Source organism: Daldinia caldariorum (genome assembly GCF_022478825.1).
Source record: "Daldinia caldariorum strain CBS 122874 unplaced genomic scaffold F4812scaffold_3, whole genome shotgun sequence".
NCBI classification, from domain to species: domain Eukaryota; kingdom Fungi; phylum Ascomycota; class Sordariomycetes; order Xylariales; family Hypoxylaceae; genus Daldinia; species Daldinia caldariorum.
In genome coordinates, this window is record NW_025953039.1 from 857,098 (window position 1) to 876,421 (window position 19,324).

Here is a 19,324-nt window from a genome sequence, read left to right on the forward strand (position 1 = left end):
AAGGCTATTGTGTTCCCACCAGCTTCTATAATTATCATCTAGATAAGGGTTTCGATATTGCGGGCGCCTCTTTGTCCCGAGACGACGTCTTATATATATTTTTTTTTTCTTGGTAGAAGAACCTTACCATATATCCGTCGATATCTTCAGGAACTGTTTACCTCCTTCATGCAACAAATCCCCATAGTTCTAACTAAAATTAAGGCGTACTGTACCGTACGATAGCCATTGGAAAAGAATACATGTAGGTATTATGTTGGTTGACCACACATGCATGCTAGGTACCTAATACTAAGGAATACCTTAAGGAAGTAGTAATACTGCAAAGTGTAAGCTGGGTTTTACATTTGATACTGCGGTACTACCTCATTGGATACATGTATTTAATGCAGGAAATATACCTTAGGTTAGGTACCTAGGTATATACCTATGTTGAAACAACCTTACCTTATTACCTGCATTTCCACCTAAATTACTTGTATCTCTCTATGTAATTAAAAGTACATAGTATATGCTTTTTTTCCTACGTCATACTTACCTATATTAAATCATGTATAAGCCAAGCTGGGTTGGGTAGTGAATTACTTGGTTCAACCTTTTTTTTTTCTATTTTATAAGCACTTTTAATCGTCCTGCATGGAAGGCGTCACGGAAATATGGAAGTTGATGGATATAATACAGGTAGCTGCCTTAGCTAAGTGCCCGGTTAGGTAGAATTGAAAGCTTTAGCCCCGCAACGCCGTCCAGATTCCACCTTCTCTCAGAGTTTAGGATAATGCTATGCAGACCGTCTTGTACGACCCAAATAAAAAAAATAACATAAAATAAAATAAAAGAGGTAAGTACTACTTGTCTACATGCGAACAGGCAAAGAACCTTAGTACTGTTACTTGGCGTGAGGAAAGACCCAAACACCATTTTAACGCACCTGCAAGGTCAAGGACACACGACCAAGCGCTTCCCCGCATCGTTTTTTTAAAAAGGGTACTGCAGCTTTCCAAGACCGCTGAGTCAAAGTTGTAGGTTTACAAAGTTCCCATATTACTGTACTAACGACACCTGGACGCCTGGACTTCTGAACAAATCCTTTAGCCCCTGGCACGCTGGCACCAAAGACTACCTACTAAACGAACTAGGTTCATGTCTAACTGTGTCTAGTGTCTAGTGTCTAGTGAACAGACACAGACACATGCAATACAGTAAATCCCAAGCACCACTTACTTGCCTTCTATCCACCATCTGAAATCGTGTCCCGCCCACCTTTTAGGGGTTTGGGGGGGGAACCAAACAAACTTCCAAACGGTTCCTATGCGAGATTAGATATATACCTGTGGTTGGTCTACATATATCTATTTTTCTTTTTTTTTCTAGGCATAACCGCCTTCTCAGATACACAGGAACCTTGGTTGAGCATAACATTACCTTTGAAGACCTTTCATATCTCAAGCCCTTACCCTATAACATCTTCTAATTCTAATTCAACGAATCCGAACTTCTATTTGTCTCAAGTCTGGGACGTTATTACTACAGATCACCTATCAACATTTCATGGTCTTCTCCGGATCTCCGATTCTAGATTTGAGAATTATCAAAGTGCTATTCGAGCCGACTGCGGATCCCTCCTGACTAGATATTAATGAACATCCTTCCGTCAACATCGCCGAAAGCTTCAGCCTGATTATACCTTGGCTCTAGCATCTGGCCATTTTGGTTCACAGTTACAGCTCGATATACAGCCTTATTGCGTTGTTTCCAGGACCAGCAGTACGTTTTAACAACTTAAAATGTCGCTACAAACTTACGTTCTGGAAAATGATGAATGGGTGGCGCGTACGATCACTGCCGACGAGCTTATGAGGGAAAATACCACACCTCATCGTAAGACGGGGAGGCAGTCATTCTCGAAGCCGCCAACTTGTGGCCTACTCACCAGAACTGTTGTTGAGAGCCCTGTTACGAGATGGGTGTTGCCTGTGCAGCTTCGTTCAGCCCGGTACAATGATGTTGCATTAATTGGTGTAAGTTCTTTTTCTCTCTAGCATTTCATTTACCTTATTTTATTGTGAAGGCATTCATTAGAGGCCCAAACAATCATTGATCTAAATGACCTCTGCCAACTTTGTTTGCAGTAGGATTAATGTCTAGATAACCTTCAGGAACAAGTGCTATACGACTTGGTTTAAGGAGTGGTTGTTATATGCTGATTTGCTTCACTATGCTATATCCTTTCTCACTTATCTAAGGTATTCTGACTTTTGATTAGGATAATTGTGTTCAAATATGTGAGCTTGGCCGCGATAGACAGCTCCATGATGTCGTCAGAAAGAATGACTTCGGCTCCAGGATACGAAATGCTGTGGTCATGGGCTCGCCTCAGTATTACCGGAAAGCCAGCGAGATTCACGAGGACAATACACACGTTAAAGTCGAGGAAGGTGATTCGGAAACGGCTGCCATGGGAACCACGTTTCGAGGATCTCGAGATGTCAACACCAGACTTCCTCCTCAAATTCTAATCTTGGTGCTTGAAAGGGGCGACTTGGTATTTCTGTTCTTGCAGCAGGGCCCAGCCGACAGCTGGGTCTTCTTTACATCCACCCATACAATTCCTGCGCAACGTCTCATTTGCCCTGGATTCCACATGGCTATCGACCCTTCTTCCAACTTTTTAGTTGTTGCATGTTCTGAGACCCTATTTATCATGTTTCAACTTCATTCGATAGAACACCTGCAAGCCCAATACGCTCTCAAGCAGCCTTTCCAGCCCATCAAGAACAAGGCAGCGCGATCGGTCAGGGGTATAATCCACAAGATTGAATTCCTACATCCAACTCACGGGAATGAAATACAAGTAATCATGATGGTTATTTTGGTCCAGCCTGAAATCTCAAGACTAGCAATATATGAATGGGATAGTAGGTTTGACATCCCAGAGACCTTTATGGATGAGCAGTTTGGTTATCGTCTTGACAACGATTACCGTATGCCTTTACTAGTTGTACCTCTGAAAGTGCGGAATGCATTCTTGGTAATCACGGAGAAGATTACAGCAACTTGTTCAAATATATTGAGTGGATCCCCGGTATTTGTCCAATTTGAACTGGTAAATCGGGAAGATACTTCATTACACCATGGCACCCGCGAACCGCTATGGACAGCATGGACTAGACCTATACGCCACCCCCCATACCACGACAGCAAGGACGTTATATACTTGGCAAGAGAAGACGGTTTCATCAATTTCCTTGAATGCGGTGATGAATTTGAAATTGAAACCAGCGTGAGCATGGGATCTGTGGACTGCAACATTGACACCGCCTTCGCCTCTCTATTCCATCCATTTGGAGATATTCTGGTCACTGGCGGGGACTCCGGCCCAGGTGCGGTTTGGAATGTAGGTTCCCCTTTCTTAATATGGGTATAATCGCCTTGGCTAATATTATTATCACGCACAGGTTCAAGCAAGGCAGTCTCCGCAGAGAATTGGCTCCATTCAGAATTGGTCTCCAATAGTAGACTTCACTTTGACTAACTCAGCAAGAGGAATTGTCGAAGAGAATAATGAGGATCCAAGCTCTTCCTCCTTGGCAAGCAATGGAAGTATAGTCCTATCACAGCAAGACAAGATATTTGCTTGCAGTGGTAGAGGCATGAGTGGTGCTATTACGGAATTTCGATATGGGTTTCAGGCCAGAATTGGCTTGGACCTCACGTATTCCTCTAACATTAGACAGTGCTGGGCTATCTCTGAATTGAGCGGCGCCGCGGAAGATGGCTTCTACCTTATTTTAGCCCTTCCTAATGAATCTGCTGTTCTGCACTTAACCCGGGATCTCGCCGAGGCATCAGAGAAAGACCACGAGGCCACACCGTACGACCTTTCTTCGACTACATTAGCTGTCTATGAAGCTGATGGCGGTGTGATACAAATCACGACGAACTATATCACAATTGCCACCCCAACAGGCTGGTAAGTCCTCCACTAACTCCTGGTACGAGGGTCGTGATAATTATTAACAAAAATCTAAATATTAGCTCCCAAAGCTTGATAAGCGATGTGATCAGAGACCACAGCAGTGTTGTTGCATATGCAACTGTAAGGTCAGACGTGATCGCCCTGGCTGTTTACTCTGGATCAAGGTTCAGTATTGTCCTGCTTGGAATTATCGGCCTTGAAGTTTCCCTACGGAAAGTATTCGATGTTGAAGGTGAAGTTACTTGCCTTGCGGCTGAAGACTTTGGAAATAGTCTTGTAGTCTTGGCAGGCCTTCAACAAAGTGGGAATCAAATCCTTGCAATATATCCCACTGAAGTAGACAGACAAGCGTCAGTAACACCCATTCTACTGAAATTGCGTTCTGGTAGGTCCTATTCAAAAAGCTCGGAGAGGTTTTATACTGATATATATCTTAAGCTACAACAAATCCGAGCCTGAATATCAGCACAGCGAATATCATAGGAAACAATGCGCTTGGGGCCTTGACAAGTATAGTCAGCCTTGGCGAACGCTCTGGCAAATCAGTTATTGTGACTGGGACAAGAAATGGAGATGTGCTTACCATTCGATTTGACCAGTCGCAACCGGAAAACTATGAGATTTATAAGGATAGACTTGGTGTGTCACCTTCTCAAATTTTTCCCGGTAGCATTGTTGGAGACCCTGACTCGGTATTGGTGTGCACTGACGCTGAGCTTACGCTCATGACAAGCTACGTAACGGGACGCCAAGGAGGTCATTTTGAGCAAATCAATCGTGTTTGGCCGACTGACGGTGATCGGCCCTCTATGCCCTCTCCGCCGATAAATTCCGTGGCATCGTTATTTGAACAGCTTCCGGAATACGGAAAGTCGACGATGGTGATGATTACTGGCCCACGGATAATGGTTACCGAATTGCAATTTCGCCCAAAATTGGTTCCACGATATTTCCCTGTCCATGGGACACCGGTCAAAGTTCTCTACTACAAAAGATTGGAGGCACTGGTTACTGTGGTTTCGAAAGACGGGCTTCTTTCGTTGCATTTTCTGGATCCCGTGACGGGGTGTGATTTGTCACGACCCCTGGAAAGAGCAAAACTGAGCGAAGGCTACACTTACTACGGCGCGGATTACATCACGGGGCTTGGGAACCCAGACACAAGAGCTATGTCTCTCACGACGTGGTCTTATAGAGCTGGAAATTTCCACGGAGACTGGATCGTCCTTGCTATGCGTAGGAGAGATAATGAGGGCCTCCTACTAATCATTTCAGCCGATCTTGAAGATATTCCGACTCGAGCTGATTCACCCCGGCGTATACGTTTCTGGACCAAATTTGACCGGAAGATACGGGACGGTCCAATATGGTCGGTTGCCACAGATGAACATGGAGTATTCCTATGCGTCGGAAATTGCGTTCAGTATCACGTAATTGAACATAACAAGTTCAAAGTTATTAGACAACACGAGCTGCCATCCCCAGCCTCATGGATGCAGGTCGTAAATGGACGGCTGCATGCACTTACTACCAAACACTCACTGGTAATCCTCGACTATCAAAGTGAACCGCTTAGCGACAGCGGTCCGATGGTCCGGCTGCATACGGATGACACCTGTAGGATCGGGCTGCACTCAATCGAAGTACGTACACCTCTGAGCGCTATAACTATGTTATCCGATCCGATGTGTGGGATTCATGGTTTGTGGGCTCCTGTTGAGAATGAGCGGCCATTGAGCTTGGTATTTCAAGCAGAGCTCCAAGGCTCTGTGAGGAGGTTTGCTCAAGGATATATAAGGGCTCCTTGGAACTCGCCTAAGAAGCGAGCGCGCTACGGTTGCCTTCAGAGCAGCCCTTCCGGATCGGATATCGTAGGACTTACTATTGATGGCTCACTTCAGCACTTTTGCCTCTTGGGAGAAGACGCTTGGCGATTCCTTAGATTCATCCAAAACCTCGCCATGGCGTCTCCTGCAATTTGTCCACATACCTCGCCGGATAGAGTTGATGATCCTGACCTTGAGCCCAAAGCTGATCCTAAGTCGAATATGCAAGTAGACGGGGACATTCTGCAGCGATGCCTTGAGAAACGTGCCTTGGAAGAGCTTGTTTCAGAGCCGCAGCACTTACGACGGTTTCAAGAGCTTCTGGAACCCCTAGACGAGGATGATTCCATATCGTCGTCACAACAAGACCTTGATAGCAACACGGCGTGCTATGAATTGGGTTACAGTATCCTGAAGTATTATCTTTCTCCCGTCCTTTGATTTCGATTTGATTGCAATTAGGTTAGGAGCTTTGAACTGACGTGAATCCGAATCCAAATACATTTCTTACGATGTTAATTGGAATTGATGCAGATCGGCATAGTTGAATGTTAGTGGTTGGCTATCGTGGAAGAAAAGAGAATGGCCCAGGTAGATTTAAAATCTCAACACTTGCGGTGTACCTCTTATTCCCAGTCAGGATCTTGTTTTGCGGCGGGCAAGGAGGGAGGAAAGACTTCTTAGAGTAGACCATACTCTCTAGAATATCAGATCAGAAACCGTTGAGAAGTTTTCAAGTGGAAGCATTTTGACTATGCTATCGCTTGAGTAAAGTTAAGTCAGACTTTCCCATGGTGGAATACGCATGAAAAAATTATTATTACTTGGTAAATTTCAAAGTGAGTGTAGTGTCACTGCTTGCTATGTTTGATATTAGAGAATCAAGTTCATACCTATGATGAGTCCTGAGAAAAGGGGTAAAACGGTTGCCGATAATGGTTATCTAATCGGCAGTTATCGATAAGCTACCTTAGCAGCTTAGGTACAGGTAGGTAGGTACTCAGGTACCCTGGCTACCAAGTTTGGAACTTGCCTGCTCGCTAAACTTTTTGTTTTTAGTAAGCTAGTTCTTTGTAATTGTGCAGCCTTAATTCACAGAAATATTTGCATTTCAGTACAGCGCTTGGCGTCATCACTGCCTCCATCTGCTTAGCCTGCTACCCCGCCATAAAGAAGGCAATAACGGCCCTAACCCTTCTTACATCTTACGTCCGACAATTGGAAATCACGTTGCAAGGAAATAAAGATTTCCTTCCATTTGACTTTTATAAAAATAAGTCAACATTGGTGAAACGGCGAAAAAGTGATTTGCTTGTTGCCGCTAGTGATTGCATTCTTCCGACTAGGTCTTGCTAGTTTGATATTGTGCCTCCGGCATCTCTATGTTAAGGCCCTGCCGACTTAAAATTTGCCCCTCGCCGTGGGTTTTGCACCGTTTTGCAGCGGCCAACTCCACCATCTTTAATTAACTTCCAGTCATATTGTGAAGCACACACACATCTTCATACCTTCATATTCATATTCTCTCGTACAACTTCGCCGATTGTAACGAGGGATTATTAGTGTCTAATAATTATCTAGGTATTAGACAATTATTTTATTAAATATTTATATTCCTCTAATATCAACAAGCCGCGACATACCCAACCGCAAACATGCCGCCTAAGAAGAAGGGAAATAAAAAAGCAGCTGATGACTGGGAAGCGGAATTGGGCGAGTCGATAGCACCTGCAAATGGAGACGGCACCGCTCCTGCTGCTGGAACCCCCGAGGAGAATAATGAGGAGGGCGATGCACCTGTTGGTGGCCTGATGGCCATGATGAAGAAGAACAGGGAAAAGAGAAAGAAGAAGGGCCTGTCGGAGGACTTCGTTGACGGCGGCGACGCTTCCACCACCGAACCCACACCTGATGTGGCAGCCAAAGCCCCCGAAGAAGCAAACATAGAAGATGAGTTCGCACTACCTGAAAAGAAAGGAAAGGGTGGAAAGCAAAATAAACAACCAGCTGCTAAGGCTGCTGCGGCTGCGGCTGCGGCTGCGGCTGCGGCAGATGGCGAAGAGACGGGAGAAGGCGGAAGGATACTAACTAAGGCCGAGAAGGAAAAGTTGAAGAAGGAAAGAGAAAAGCAGAGGAAAAAGGAACAGGTGAGCAAAATTTTCAAGAGTCTTAAGTTGACCTTATTGTCTAACTTGCGATTCCTTAGGCCGCGAAGAAGAAGACACCTACACCCGCCCCTGCCCCTAAGGCTGCTGAGGCCACGAAGCCTGTCGTGGAAGAGAAGAAAGATACCCCTGAACCAGCGCCAGCAGCCGAGCCAGCTGGAGGCAAGAAGGGGAAAAAACTCCCCCCACACCTGTTAGCTCTTCAGAAACAGCAGGAAGAGTTACGACGGCAGCGAGAGGAGGCCGAGCGTCTTGCGGTTGAAGAAAAAGCCAGATTAGAAGCTCTCGAGCGGGAAGAAGCTGAAGCGGCCAAGCGAAAAGAGGAAGAGAAAGCTCGGAAGAAGCAAAAAGAGAAGGAAAAGATTGAACAGCTAAAGAAGGAAGGAAAATTCCTTACCAAGGCACAAAAGGAAGAGAAGGCAAGAAATGAGAGAAAGCTTCAGCAGATGCTTGCTGCTGGTATTAAGGTTGGTCCTTCTGGAGACGGCGAGGAGAAAAAGAAGAAGGTCGTCTACGACAAGAAGCGTGGAAAGAAGAATGATCAAAAGGTATTTATTAGTGCCATTGCGTCCGTCCTGTGTCTGCACCTCTAGCAGTTTCTAACCTATGTTTATTAGGTCGACGAGGAAAAGGCCTTAGCCGAAGCTGCTGAACGAGCTAAACAACAGGCTGAAGCTGCAGCAAGGGAGGCTGAGAAAAAGGCCGCTGAAGAAGCTGCCAAGGCCGAGGCAGCCGCCAAAGCTGCCAAACAAAAACAAGCCGAAGAAGAAGATATTGAAGAGGATTGGGAAGCCGCCGCTGCTGCTGAGGAGACGGAGAAGGTAAAGGATAGCTGGGATGCTGAAACAGACGAGGAAGGGGAGACGCCAGCAGCACAAGCCGAACAAGGAAAGGCTATACCTTCTCGACCCAAACCTGGATCTGAAGAATCTGAATCTGAGGATGAATCCTCTGAGGACGAAGTACAGACTGCGGCACAGGCTGCAGAAGCTCAGCGAAAGAAAGAGGCTGCTGAGCGACGGGAGAAGGCCCATCAAGCCGCTTTGGCTGCAAGGTCCAAGGATAACCTCCGTTCTCCAATTTGTTGTATTCTTGGACACGTCGATACAGGAAAGACGAAGTTGCTGGACAAGATCAGACAGACCAACGTCCAAGAAGGCGAAGCTGGTGGTATTACACAACAGATTGGTGCCACATATTTCCCTGTCGATGCCATCAAGCAGAAGACAGCTGTGGTCAATCCGGATGGTAAATTCGAATTCAAGGTCCCGGGTCTATTGATTATTGATACGCCTGGTCACGAGTCCTTCTCTAACCTTCGATCCCGAGGTTCCTCGCTCTGTAACATTGCCATCTTGGTTGTTGACATCATGCACGGTCTCGAGCCTCAGACACTTGAATCTATGAAACTACTCCGGGATCGAAAGACCCCTTTCATCGTCGCACTCAACAAAATCGATCGACTCTATGGATGGAAGAAGGTTGATAACAACGGCTTCCAAGAAAGTTTGGCACTTCAGAACAAGGGTGTTCAGAATGAATTCAGAAACCGATTAGAGCAGACAAAGCTTGCTTTTGCCGAGCAGGGTTTCAATGCTGAACTCTACTACGAGAACAAGTCCATGGCCAGATATGTGTCGCTAGTACCAACCTCAGCTCACACCGGAGAGGGTATTCCCGACATGCTGAAGCTAATCATCCAACTAACTCAAGAGAGGATGGTGGGATCCCTCATGTACCTATCCGAAGTTCAGGCAACTGTTCTTGAAGTCAAGGCTATCGAAGGATTTGGTATGACTATTGATGTTATTCTATCCAACGGTATTCTTCGGGAAGGCGATCGGATAGTAGTGTGCGGTGTGGAGGGAGCCATTGTAACCAACATCCGCGCACTATTGACGCCAGCTGTCATGAAGGAATTGCGCGTCAAGTCTCAATATGTCCACAACAAAGAAGTTAAGGCAGCCATGGGTGTGAAGATCAGTGCACCCGGTCTCGAGGGTGCTATCGCCGGTTCGCGACTGCTTGTAGTTGGCCCTGACGACGACGAGGACGATCTTGCGGAGGAGGTTGAGTCCGATCTTAACAAGCTATTCAGTCGCGTTGCCACAACTGGCCGCGGTGTCAGCGTGCAAGCTTCGACACTAGGTTCTCTTGAAGCGTTACTTGATTTCTTAAAAGACTGCAAGATCCCAGTGGCAAACGTTGGAATCGGTCCTGTTTTCAAACGAGACGTTGTTCAATGTGCAACTATGCTTGAGAAGAACCCGGATTATGCCGTTATGCTTTGCTTCGATGTGAAGATCGACAAGGAAGCACAAGCGTATGCAGATGAGAACGGTATCAAGGTTTTCACTGCCGACATCATTTACCATCTCTTTGATGCTTTCACGAAGCATATGGAGGAGCAGCTGGAGAAGAAAAAGGAAGAATCCAAGATGCTTGCAGTCTTCCCTTGTGTCCTCAACACTGTGGCTGTCTTCAACAAGACAAGCCCTATTGTTATTGGTGTTGACGTGGTGGATGGGAACCTCAAGGTTAATACGCCAATTGCTACCGTGAAACAAAACCCAACAACTGGCGCCAAGGAGGTCATTAGCCTAGGCAGAGTGTGAGTGACATCACGATACAGCGAATTCTCTATTGACCCAACTAACAATTTCTTAGGACATCAATCGAGAGAGACCACAAACAGATACCGGTTTGCAAGAAAGGTCAACCCTCAGTAGCTATCAAGATCGAAATGGGCGGTCACCAACCCACATATGGCCGACAACTAGAGGAGAAAGATGTCCTCTACAGTTTAATTTCCCGAGCCAGTATCGACACACTCAAGGAGTTCTACCGCAAGGAAGTGTCGAACGAGGAATGGCAACTTATTATCAAGCTCAAGCCTCTGTTTGATATCAACTAGAGCAAGTCGAGTGTGGTGTTAATAGGAGAGATTAGGACTGAGATACGAATGTGCATTTAAGACGGCTCATGAACACATGGGAGCGTAGCATTTTTCTGCTTGTATTTTTGAAGTCGACGCCAGAGAGGGCACAAAACGGTGCGGTATATGGACTGGGTTCTCAAGCATTCTAGAATGAAGCACGATGGCTCGATCTCGACTTACCGGGATTTATCGTCTCATATGCGATGTACTTCGTAGGTACTGGGGAAAATTCAACCGAGTTTGCGGATGCTTTTACGTCTGCGTTAAGTGATAGCTATTTCGACATTGCTTTATTGCTAGCAACCTTCGCAAGGAACTCCCTACAGGGCGCCTCGTAATGTCTTATCAGCCTTTAGCGTTTGGCCTTTAACCAGTTTATAGGGGTCTTCCGTATCTCAAGCACTTAGCAAATGGGTAAGCTTCGTGTATCCTCTGGAGTTATGCTAGTTTTAAAAAAGTGGCCCTCGAACGTAGGAGCTGCCTAACCTAAGATATAATAACATGGATGTTGTACGTATCACTTAAGAAGCCGTTTCTTTTAATAATATATGTCTAAGACACGGTAGTGTTGCATCTTAACCCCATCGACTCTAGTTGTCCTATATTCGGATAACCGTAGAGCTCCCACGGCTAGGGTACGTAAGCTAGAGTTATTCGTGGGCCAAGAAAAATGTTTCTATGCTGTTTGATTTCACTCGGTAACGAATAATCCTGTTACTACCTTGTATAAGATATCAAACCGGTTCTCTGTGACAGACAAACAAAACCTGGTATTACGCTTCTGCCAATACAAGTTCAACAGAGGTCTACTACGGGCTCGGCTTCGCTTAAAAATAGACGAAGAGGAGTAACTAGGCGGACGGCACGGGAAACAAGAGAACATCTGGTATTGATATTTTTTTTATTATTAAAAAATATTCTACCACGCGTTGCACACTTTCTTATGTACTCCAAAGACGCAACGCATAAGCTTCAGCAGTCGCTTATAGGGATATCTAATTCCATCGGATCATCTCTCACCCGCTTACTCGAGAGAGCGAGAAGCTCAAACAGATAAGGGGCCAAGCGTTTCCGCCTAGTTGCCGCTATCTGGTTTGAGAGGAAGGGCATCGTCGCCTCGTCGTCAAACTTCTCAGACGCAGAGGTCGGCCTCCAGGTCGACGGGCTGGGGGCAGCCGTAGACGATCTTGTGCGCCGTGGTGCTGTAGCAGGTGGCCTGGTTCGCGGCGCAGTTGAACTGCTCGCAGCCATCGCCGGGGGTGAGGACGTTGTGGGAGTCGGCGAAGGGGTTGCCCCATTCGCTACAGGGCTTTATGTTAGTATGGGATTTTTTAAGATTAGGTACCTAACCTATCTGCTTGGCATCAAAGGCGAAACTTACGTGCTGAACTCGTAGTAGGCGCGGTCGGGGTTGCCCGAGAAGGAGTAGCCGAAGAAGAGAGGTCCATCGAGGTTCTTGTTTGTGGCGATCTTGACGGTCTGCGTGGATGGGTTAGCTCTGCAATTGGTTTCTATAGGTAGGTACCTATTATAACTGGTATCAAGGAGGTAGGTAATGTGAAACTTACGGAACCGGCGGCACGGAAGTCCTCGGAGAAAGACTCTCCCGTCTTGACGGTGGTCAAGGGGCCAGGGGCGCTACCGTCGTAGGGGTACGACTGGACGTAGACGGTCTTCTGGCAGTTGTTCTTGACGATGGCCCTGCCGGCGGAGACGCCGGAGGCGAGGAGGGCAGCACCCATGACGGCAGCGGAGAACTTCATCTTGGCGGTTTTGGGGAGGGAGAATTAGTAAAGAATTACTACTTATTAGGATAGTAAGATAGTTCTTTGAAGATTAGATATTATCGAGATAGGCGATGTGCTGATGATGATGAGACAAGAATAAGACCGACGGACGAGGAAGCTGAGTTTATATACAGATCTCATCTCTGGCGACGTGACGCCTAAATTGACCGGTTCAATGCGGCCGCTCGCCGTCACGACCGCCCGTCAGAACGTTGCTCCATATGAGGTAGCAAATACGAATGCCAATTCTCGTATTACATTGACACGAGGTCGGGGTCGTGATCTTAGATCCAATCAATAACCGGTTCTGGGTCTGGGGTCCCGTCTCCGCAAAAAAAAAAAAAAAAAAAAAAAAAAATAAGAGTTCCGAGCCGGTTCCGGCTGATATATACCGAATTCGCCTTGTTAGGTATGGGTTTGCTGCTACTACGCTACATGGCATGCAATGCTAGGTGGTACCTGCGTCTACGACGGGAAGGGTGACATGATGCGACAGTGGCAGGAGAGTACATAAATTCTTTGTTTCATGAATACCTAGATACCTACCTAGGTCAGCTATAGAGTTAGATATCTGAGACACAGTCACTAATAACCTATTGATAATAACACTTATGATGATGACATGATTATCTTACAAGAGCCTCTTTGTTTAAGGTGTCTCGGCAATCTCGGGTCAGCATTTCGCATAGACTGACCATCTCGATACGTAGAGCTAGCTCATCGAGTAGCAAGAGCCCTCCCCATCATCTCAACACCATCCACCAATCAACTCTTCGAGTAACCACAGCTGCAGCCTCACCGCTAATCACGCCGGTGCAGCTGAAAGATCTATTATGCAAAGACTTCTTGGCAGAAGGGTCAGAAGGGTAGAAAATTTGGGACACTGGGGCTTTAGTGTAGACGCTACTGCTTGACACTTCTGTCGGCATTTATGCTTAACCAGCCCTATTCCGATGGAAGGTTACATCAGTTTCGTAGGGTATGTAACTATCTAGAATGGAACTAATACGGGGAGTTACGAAGCTCTCGCAGGTGATCGAGATCAGAGGTTAGATGTCTCTTTACCTTAGGTACCTATAAGCTATGACGATAAGGAAAGGCTGCTCCGATTCTAACCAAGTCTCCTTGGAGAACGAACATATACGGCAAAAGAAGAGTCAACGAATCCGAGAGTGTTGCGGCTCGTTCAGGACCCACGCAATGAGAAGATGTAAATTTACCGACATCCGACGTTCCATTAAGACGTGAATATGGCCTGGGACTGGTGCATGTAAAGACAACAAATCGCTCGATCCACTGGAGCTCATCGTGATCCCGTTGCTTAATTGTTTGGGACTTTTCGATGTGGCATACGGTTGTCGCGTATTCGTTGTCACCGCTAATTACAACAAGTTAAAACGAGAGGTTCGGAATGCTCTGCGATACGACATTTACGCGGAAGAAATTGTTTCGCTCATGAGAGCGGCTTTACGATTTAGCAGTGGGTTAAAGCTCCACTTCTCGTATATGGATCTTGTTGAGGTCTATTGTAATCAGACAACCAAAATCAACCCACCGAAAAAGAGGTTTTATGATGGGTGTACATTCAGACATGTGTTGTAAAGACAGAACAGTTCATACCATAATTAACTAGATGTTTTTAAAAACGTACCTAGGTAGTCGTGAGACAAAGGCGGATAACTTGAACGACCTGCGAATTATTCGTTGGCAGAACCTCCGCTGAACAGCTCCATATACTACTGCGTTAGGTCCTAACAAGACTTCCGAAACTTATTAGGGTTGGGCTTGAATCTTAGAGGTTTCATGTGCCAAGACTACCTAAGGTACCTAGGTAGGCTATTAAGCACAAAGACTATGGACTCGACCAATTAGATTTAATGTCTCTCTATGGCTCCTATTGCAACATCCAGAAACTACTAGACAAATGGGTCAGGAAGAACTTAAGTTAGTAGCATAACACTTAATCGAATGTTCTAATTGAGAAGAGTTTGTTGGCAAAATATAGCTATCGAGACTTGGTAGGTAGGCAATCGTCTATTGAGACCATAGAGGAATTGATTAGAATTATTTGGAATGAAATCTCTTGAGTCCCCTAATGAGTTGGATATTCTCTATATCTTAATAGTAGGTAGCAATAATATCTCTAAAAAGTTAATCCAGCAACTTTCGATTGAAACTATCAGGTAAGAGGATTTCACGAAGCTTGTTTATACTATACCGGTGTACGGGTTTGACTTAATTGGAACCTAGCCTCTAGTAGCTAATCAAAGCTGTTACCGAGACTTGCAAAATATTGGCACTAGGTAATAGAAAGTGATACAGATACAGCAAGTGTGATGTGGCAGTCTTACCAACATATGAATATTGCCTGATACTGTGCAACGCATATCGAAGATTCAATGGTTATGTCCTCGTCGTAATGTAAGAACATAAGACATAGAAAAAACCACCTACCTTACCTAGTAGACCGTTGCATGAGAGACTGTTACCTGTACCCGTGGGAACTAAATTCATTATGTAAAACGCACTATTTTTCAGATGAGGTACCTTTATCGAAGTTTACAATATAGTTACCATCGTAGTATAATTTGCTAAGTAGATACTTATGTACCTTCATATTAGGGAACGTCAAAATGTTCCCTTAGGGTCGCCGGTATGTATCTAAGGTATTACTTACGTTAGAAGACAAACAATATGAGTTACCTATAGAGTAGCTGTAAAGCACCATGTCTATAAGGTCCGGAGAACATTCATCAACTTACCTCAGAAGGGGTGATGACCACTAGAAGTTCCTATTATTTGACTTACTAGACTTGTGTCCCCCTCTGCACTTATATTGTATCTTGACTATAAATACTAAATAGAATTATGAAGTAACATGAGACAGATATAATTCTCAGCTTAGGTAGGTAGTTAACGAGAAAACTCTGCCCTTTTATATATCACCAAGCGAGATTTGAAAGTCAGAGTATTTGTAGAGAAGTAGTATAACTTGCCAAGGGCGGGAGTGGGCTTGGGAGCGGAAAAAAGTGGATCTTAACTCCTAACTCCTCTTAAACTCCTTACAATTATTGGCATTTATTCATTCACCTTCTGGGTTAAGTAGGCAGGTATCTAAGTATCGACTAGATTTGAGAATCATATTCGATAACAGGTATGCCAAAGTAATATAAGGAGGGTACTTTCTTAAGTTCAAAAGGCTATAAAATTGGCCCGTTCGGTGTGCACTAGTAGGCGAGCTAGTTGGAAGCTAAAATAGTAAAAGAGACCGGACAGTAACCTCTAAGATGTTTTGGATAAGGGTCAAATCCTAGTAAGATGTTGAATTTTAAAGAGACAACTATAAATGGATATTTACTCGCTCCCCTACTACCTAGACAAGCAGTTTAATTTCTCTTTACTTGTGTGCTAACATGATAGGTAGATAAGCCTACGAAGACTTCTGTTTGTACTATGTAGATGAGATACAAAACAAGTCGTTTTGAAAAACCGCTTAACTCACCGGTAACTTTAATGAGAGTCGGGGTAATTTTGCGCCGCTTTTGGTTGCTTTGTAATATCTCTATCCATTTAATGAGTCCGCTATCACCGGGACCTGCGCCCGCAATATACGCAATCTTGGGTAATATGTTGTGCTAGTAGTATTACAAATATTCCTGAAACTACAAGGTGGTAATAAAGTCGTATATATAGGTACCTATATAGGAGGTAGGTAACGGTATATAAGTCTTCTTTGTGTTCCTATTGTTGATGATTCGAGAGATCATACTACCCTACCCTACCATCTTAAGCCATTAAGTCCATATTCATATTCATAATCGTTACTTATTAAAAACATGGCATCCTCTACGACTCCCCAGATTTTACTTACTGGAGCTACCGGGTTCATCGGTGGTACCATCTTAGACCACTTCATTAACTCCAAGTCTCCAGCTCTTAGCGGTGCTAGTATCTCCGTGCTATTGCGAGGTGAGGACAGGGTCGCCAAAATCACATCAGCTTACGGCTCCCGCGTGAAGCCCATTCTCTACAAGGATATCGACGATATCGACGCTATAGTTGCCTCTGCGGCGCAGCATGACGTCGTTATCAACACCACCGTGGGGTTCCATCCCGCTTCCATCCAGGCCGCAGTCCGCGGCCTTGCTCAGCGCAAGGCGGCGACGGGGCGCGACGTGTGGCTGGTTTCCACCTCCGGCACTTCCAACTTCAGCGACACCCCGATCTCGAAGAAATGGGTAGAGCCCGAGAACCAAGAGTTTGACGATGCTAAGGATGATATATACGGCTACGAGAAGGACCGCGAGGTGCGGGAGGGCCCGTACCACCAGCGTACGGCCGAGCTTGGTGCGATTGACCTGGCCATCGAGCTTGGCGTTAAATCCATAATTATCAACAGCCCAACTATCTACGGCCGCGGAACGGGCCTTTTCAACAAAACGAGTGTTCAGGTACCCGCACTCGTTCGCGCCGTGCTAGAGCTGAAGAAGGGTGTCGTACTGGGAGACGGCAAGGGCGTATGGGACCACGTGCACGTCGAGGACCTAGCGGACCTCTACCTCCTAGTGGTAGAGCGTATTATAGCCCAGGGCGGCGAGGGCGTGCCGTCGGGTAAGAAGGGCATCATCTTCAGCGGCAACGGCCGACACCAATGGCTCGATGTGGCGCAGGGGGTGGCTGATGCGGCCTTCGCCGAGGGTCTGATCCCGAGCAACAAGGTCGAGAGTATTACGCTCGCGGAGGGAAGAAAGTATATGATGGACGGCCAGGCTCCGGAGGAAATTATCGAGAAGGCTTTCATAAGCAACTCGCGGACTGTGTCGTCTGTGGCGAGGAGCTTAGGCTGGAAGCCGACGAGGGGAGAGGAGGCGTGGAAGCAAGGATTTGTCGAGGAGGTCAAGGCCGAATTGGAAAAGAACAAATCGTAGGTGTCGGTATCAAGTAATACATAATACTTAGTACCGCGGTAATTTCATACAGCTGGTATTAAATCAAAATAAGTACAGGGTGAATCAAATAACTGTATCAAAGATCTGAGCGTATTGATGCATGGGTACTTCCTAAATCAATCAATTATATTAGACAGTGATAGATGCTACAAGTAACTATCACCTCATGCGACAAGTATATAAGCAACGCTAGCAGACATAAACACTTTCAGCCAAGTCGCTGTTCCGGCTAAAAATGGCCCTCCTATGCCCCTCACGGCGCTGCTCGGCTTTTCGGGCGGGCAGCTCAATTCTGGATCGGGAAACCAAGCACACGCCGTCGCAGTGATAGCGGCTGAAATGCTGGACGCTGCCGACGCGTCTATCTCGGGACCACAAGTCCTTGTAGGAGGTGGTGCGGTGATATTGGACGGCGGCGCAAGGACGGCACACGTATCTATGTCGTCGTATTTGTACGCATCACGGGTATCCAAAACTCCCGTCACGTTGAAAGAGACGCGTGTGTCCGTAACATTTCCACAGGTGTCATCGCCAGGCCTGTTAACGGTGGCGAGATCGAACTGCGTCGAGCCGTTTTTGGTGGTAAATTCAACAACATTCACCTTGCGGTTAAAGCTGAAATTAGGGTGGTTGGTCTCAGACTGGGAGCAGTTTCCCCAGGACAATTCCCATCGTAACCACCAGGAGGTTTCGACATTGAGCTTGTAGGTGTATGCGTATACGAAGAAAGGGTCGGTCGCGTTAGGGTTAGTCGCCCATATGAGACGCTTAGTTCCATCGGACCATGGGCCGTCGCCGACGGGACGATCGTTCCTATAGATGGCCCAGTCAAGATTTAGGTCAAGAGGAGCGGCAAGCTGGGGGTTCCGGATCGTGAATACGATGGGCGTGAGTAGTGTGGGTGCGAATGTACCGTTGCGCGGATATACGATGTCTACATCCAGAGTTGCCGGAAAGTCAATCGCCCTCACCGTGGACACCCATGATATTATCGTGGCTGCGATGCACCACGACGCCAAAAGGCGACTCAGCCGAAAATGGTAAAAGTTAACCATTTTGAGGCGACAAACAAGATCTGGAGATTTTCTACCTTGTGAGGATAGAAAACGAATTACCAAAAGAGTAGAAGAGAAGACGATACGGCTTCGACTTTAGAGAAAGCTGAAAGGTTTTAAGGCGAAAAGTGTAGCAGGGTTCATCACCTGGACCAATAGAAGGTGGTTACCTCGAAATTGAAGCTTATGGAATTATACAAATACGGTTGAGCTTTAACGTGATCCCTGGAGTTGAAAAGAATCGGATTGGTCTATATACCGAGTGGAACCTGCCTTTGAAGGAAGGCCAAGCTTTTCTATAACGCACTATTATGGACTTTTGTGTTAGCGAATGGTCACATAATCCATCTATAAAGTTAGCGTAAGGGGTGTTATACTGGAGTCATAATAGTATTAGCCTGTTTAGGCACCTTATAAAGCTTGTAAGACGATGCTCACGTTGGATTATAGGTAACAAACCAGATTTTGGGATATGCGAAGTTGAGATGGTACCATATCAATGTATTACTTATCAAATCAAATGATAGACCAAGTGAAACATGTCCATGGAGAATGACTTCTAAAGTGCGGTTAATAAAGCGACATTTCTATTCCTACAACTTATCATAGCTTTACGCACTAAGTAACA

General features: G+C 45.8%; 5 protein-coding genes across 5 annotated transcripts; 3 read left to right on the plus strand and 2 right to left on the minus strand.

Annotated features, from left to right (window-relative positions):
- Positions 1–2,247: 2,247 nt before the first annotated feature.
- On the plus strand, positions 2,248–6,835 carry F4812DRAFT_267414 (mono-functional DNA-alkylating methyl methanesulfonate N-term-domain-containing protein). Its single transcript, XM_047930859.1, has 4 exons — positions 2,248–3,394; positions 3,456–3,970; positions 4,036–4,361; positions 4,415–6,835. The coding sequence occupies exons 1-4, from the start codon at positions 2,363–2,365 to the stop codon at positions 6,241–6,243; spliced, it is 3,702 nt and encodes a 1,233-aa protein (XP_047792782.1). The 5' UTR covers positions 2,248–2,362; the 3' UTR covers positions 6,244–6,835.
- A 95-nt stretch (positions 6,836–6,930) lies between these two features.
- On the plus strand, positions 6,931–11,477 carry F4812DRAFT_417707 (uncharacterized protein). The gene is made up of 4 exons (XM_047933191.1): positions 6,931–7,949; positions 8,009–8,515; positions 8,585–10,578; positions 10,635–11,477. Exons 1-4 carry the CDS (start codon positions 7,458–7,460, stop codon positions 10,879–10,881), a joined length of 3,240 nt encoding a protein of 1,079 aa, XP_047792783.1. The 5' UTR covers positions 6,931–7,457; the 3' UTR covers positions 10,882–11,477.
- A 315-nt stretch (positions 11,478–11,792) lies between these two features.
- F4812DRAFT_417709 (uncharacterized protein) lies at positions 11,793–12,941 on the minus strand. Its single transcript, XM_047933192.1, has 3 exons — positions 12,474–12,941; positions 12,287–12,384; positions 11,793–12,206 (listed from the first exon to the last, which is right to left on the minus strand). Exons 1-3 carry the CDS (start codon positions 12,666–12,668, stop codon positions 12,038–12,040), a joined length of 462 nt encoding a protein of 153 aa, XP_047792784.1. The 5' UTR covers positions 12,669–12,941; the 3' UTR covers positions 11,793–12,037.
- Positions 12,942–16,299: 3,358 nt separating this feature from the next.
- On the plus strand, positions 16,300–17,728 carry F4812DRAFT_417711 (NAD(P)-binding protein). Its single transcript, XM_047933193.1, has one exon. It carries the CDS (start codon positions 16,529–16,531, stop codon positions 17,618–17,620), a length of 1,092 nt encoding a protein of 363 aa, XP_047792785.1. The 5' UTR covers positions 16,300–16,528; the 3' UTR covers positions 17,621–17,728.
- F4812DRAFT_417712 (uncharacterized protein) lies at positions 17,729–19,249 on the minus strand. Its single transcript, XM_047933194.1, has one exon. The coding sequence runs from the start codon at positions 18,694–18,696 to the stop codon at positions 17,806–17,808; it is 891 nt and encodes a 296-aa protein (XP_047792786.1). The 5' UTR covers positions 18,697–19,249; the 3' UTR covers positions 17,729–17,805.
- Positions 19,250–19,324: the final 75 nt, after the last annotated feature.

Excerpts from the sequence above, each read along its gene's own strand:
- F4812DRAFT_417712 (XM_047933194.1), bottom strand. The coding sequence starts at position 18,696 with ATGGTTAACTTTTACCATTTTCGGCTGAGTCGCCTTTTGGCGTCGTGG.
- F4812DRAFT_417707 (XM_047933191.1), top strand. The coding sequence starts at position 7,458 with ATGCCGCCTAAGAAGAAGGGAAATAAAAAAGCAGCTGATGACTGGGAA. Across the intron at positions 7,950-8,008 it reads AGCAGAGGAAAAAGGAACAG|GCCGCGAAGAAGAAGACACC; the intron begins GTGAGCAAAATT and ends GCGATTCCTTAG. Across the intron at positions 10,579-10,634 it reads GTCATTAGCCTAGGCAGAGT|GACATCAATCGAGAGAGACC; the intron begins GTGAGTGACATC and ends ACAATTTCTTAG.
- F4812DRAFT_417709 (XM_047933192.1), bottom strand. The coding sequence starts at position 12,668 with ATGAAGTTCTCCGCTGCCGTCATGGGTGCTGCCCTCCTCGCCTCCGGC. Across the intron at positions 12,385-12,473 it reads ACTTCCGTGCCGCCGGTTCC|ACCGTCAAGATCGCCACAAA; the intron begins GTAAGTTTCACA and ends CCATCCACGCAG. Across the intron at positions 12,207-12,286 it reads GCCTACTACGAGTTCAGCAC|CGAATGGGGCAACCCCTTCG; the intron begins GTAAGTTTCGCC and ends AAAGCCCTGTAG.
- F4812DRAFT_267414 (XM_047930859.1), top strand. The coding sequence starts at position 2,363 with ATGGGCTCGCCTCAGTATTACCGGAAAGCCAGCGAGATTCACGAGGAC. Across the intron at positions 3,395-3,455 it reads GCCCAGGTGCGGTTTGGAAT|GTTCAAGCAAGGCAGTCTCC; the intron begins GTAGGTTCCCCT and ends TATCACGCACAG. Across the intron at positions 4,362-4,414 it reads TCTACTGAAATTGCGTTCTG|CTACAACAAATCCGAGCCTG; the intron begins GTAGGTCCTATT and ends ATATATCTTAAG.
- F4812DRAFT_417711 (XM_047933193.1), top strand. The coding sequence starts at position 16,529 with ATGGCATCCTCTACGACTCCCCAGATTTTACTTACTGGAGCTACCGGG.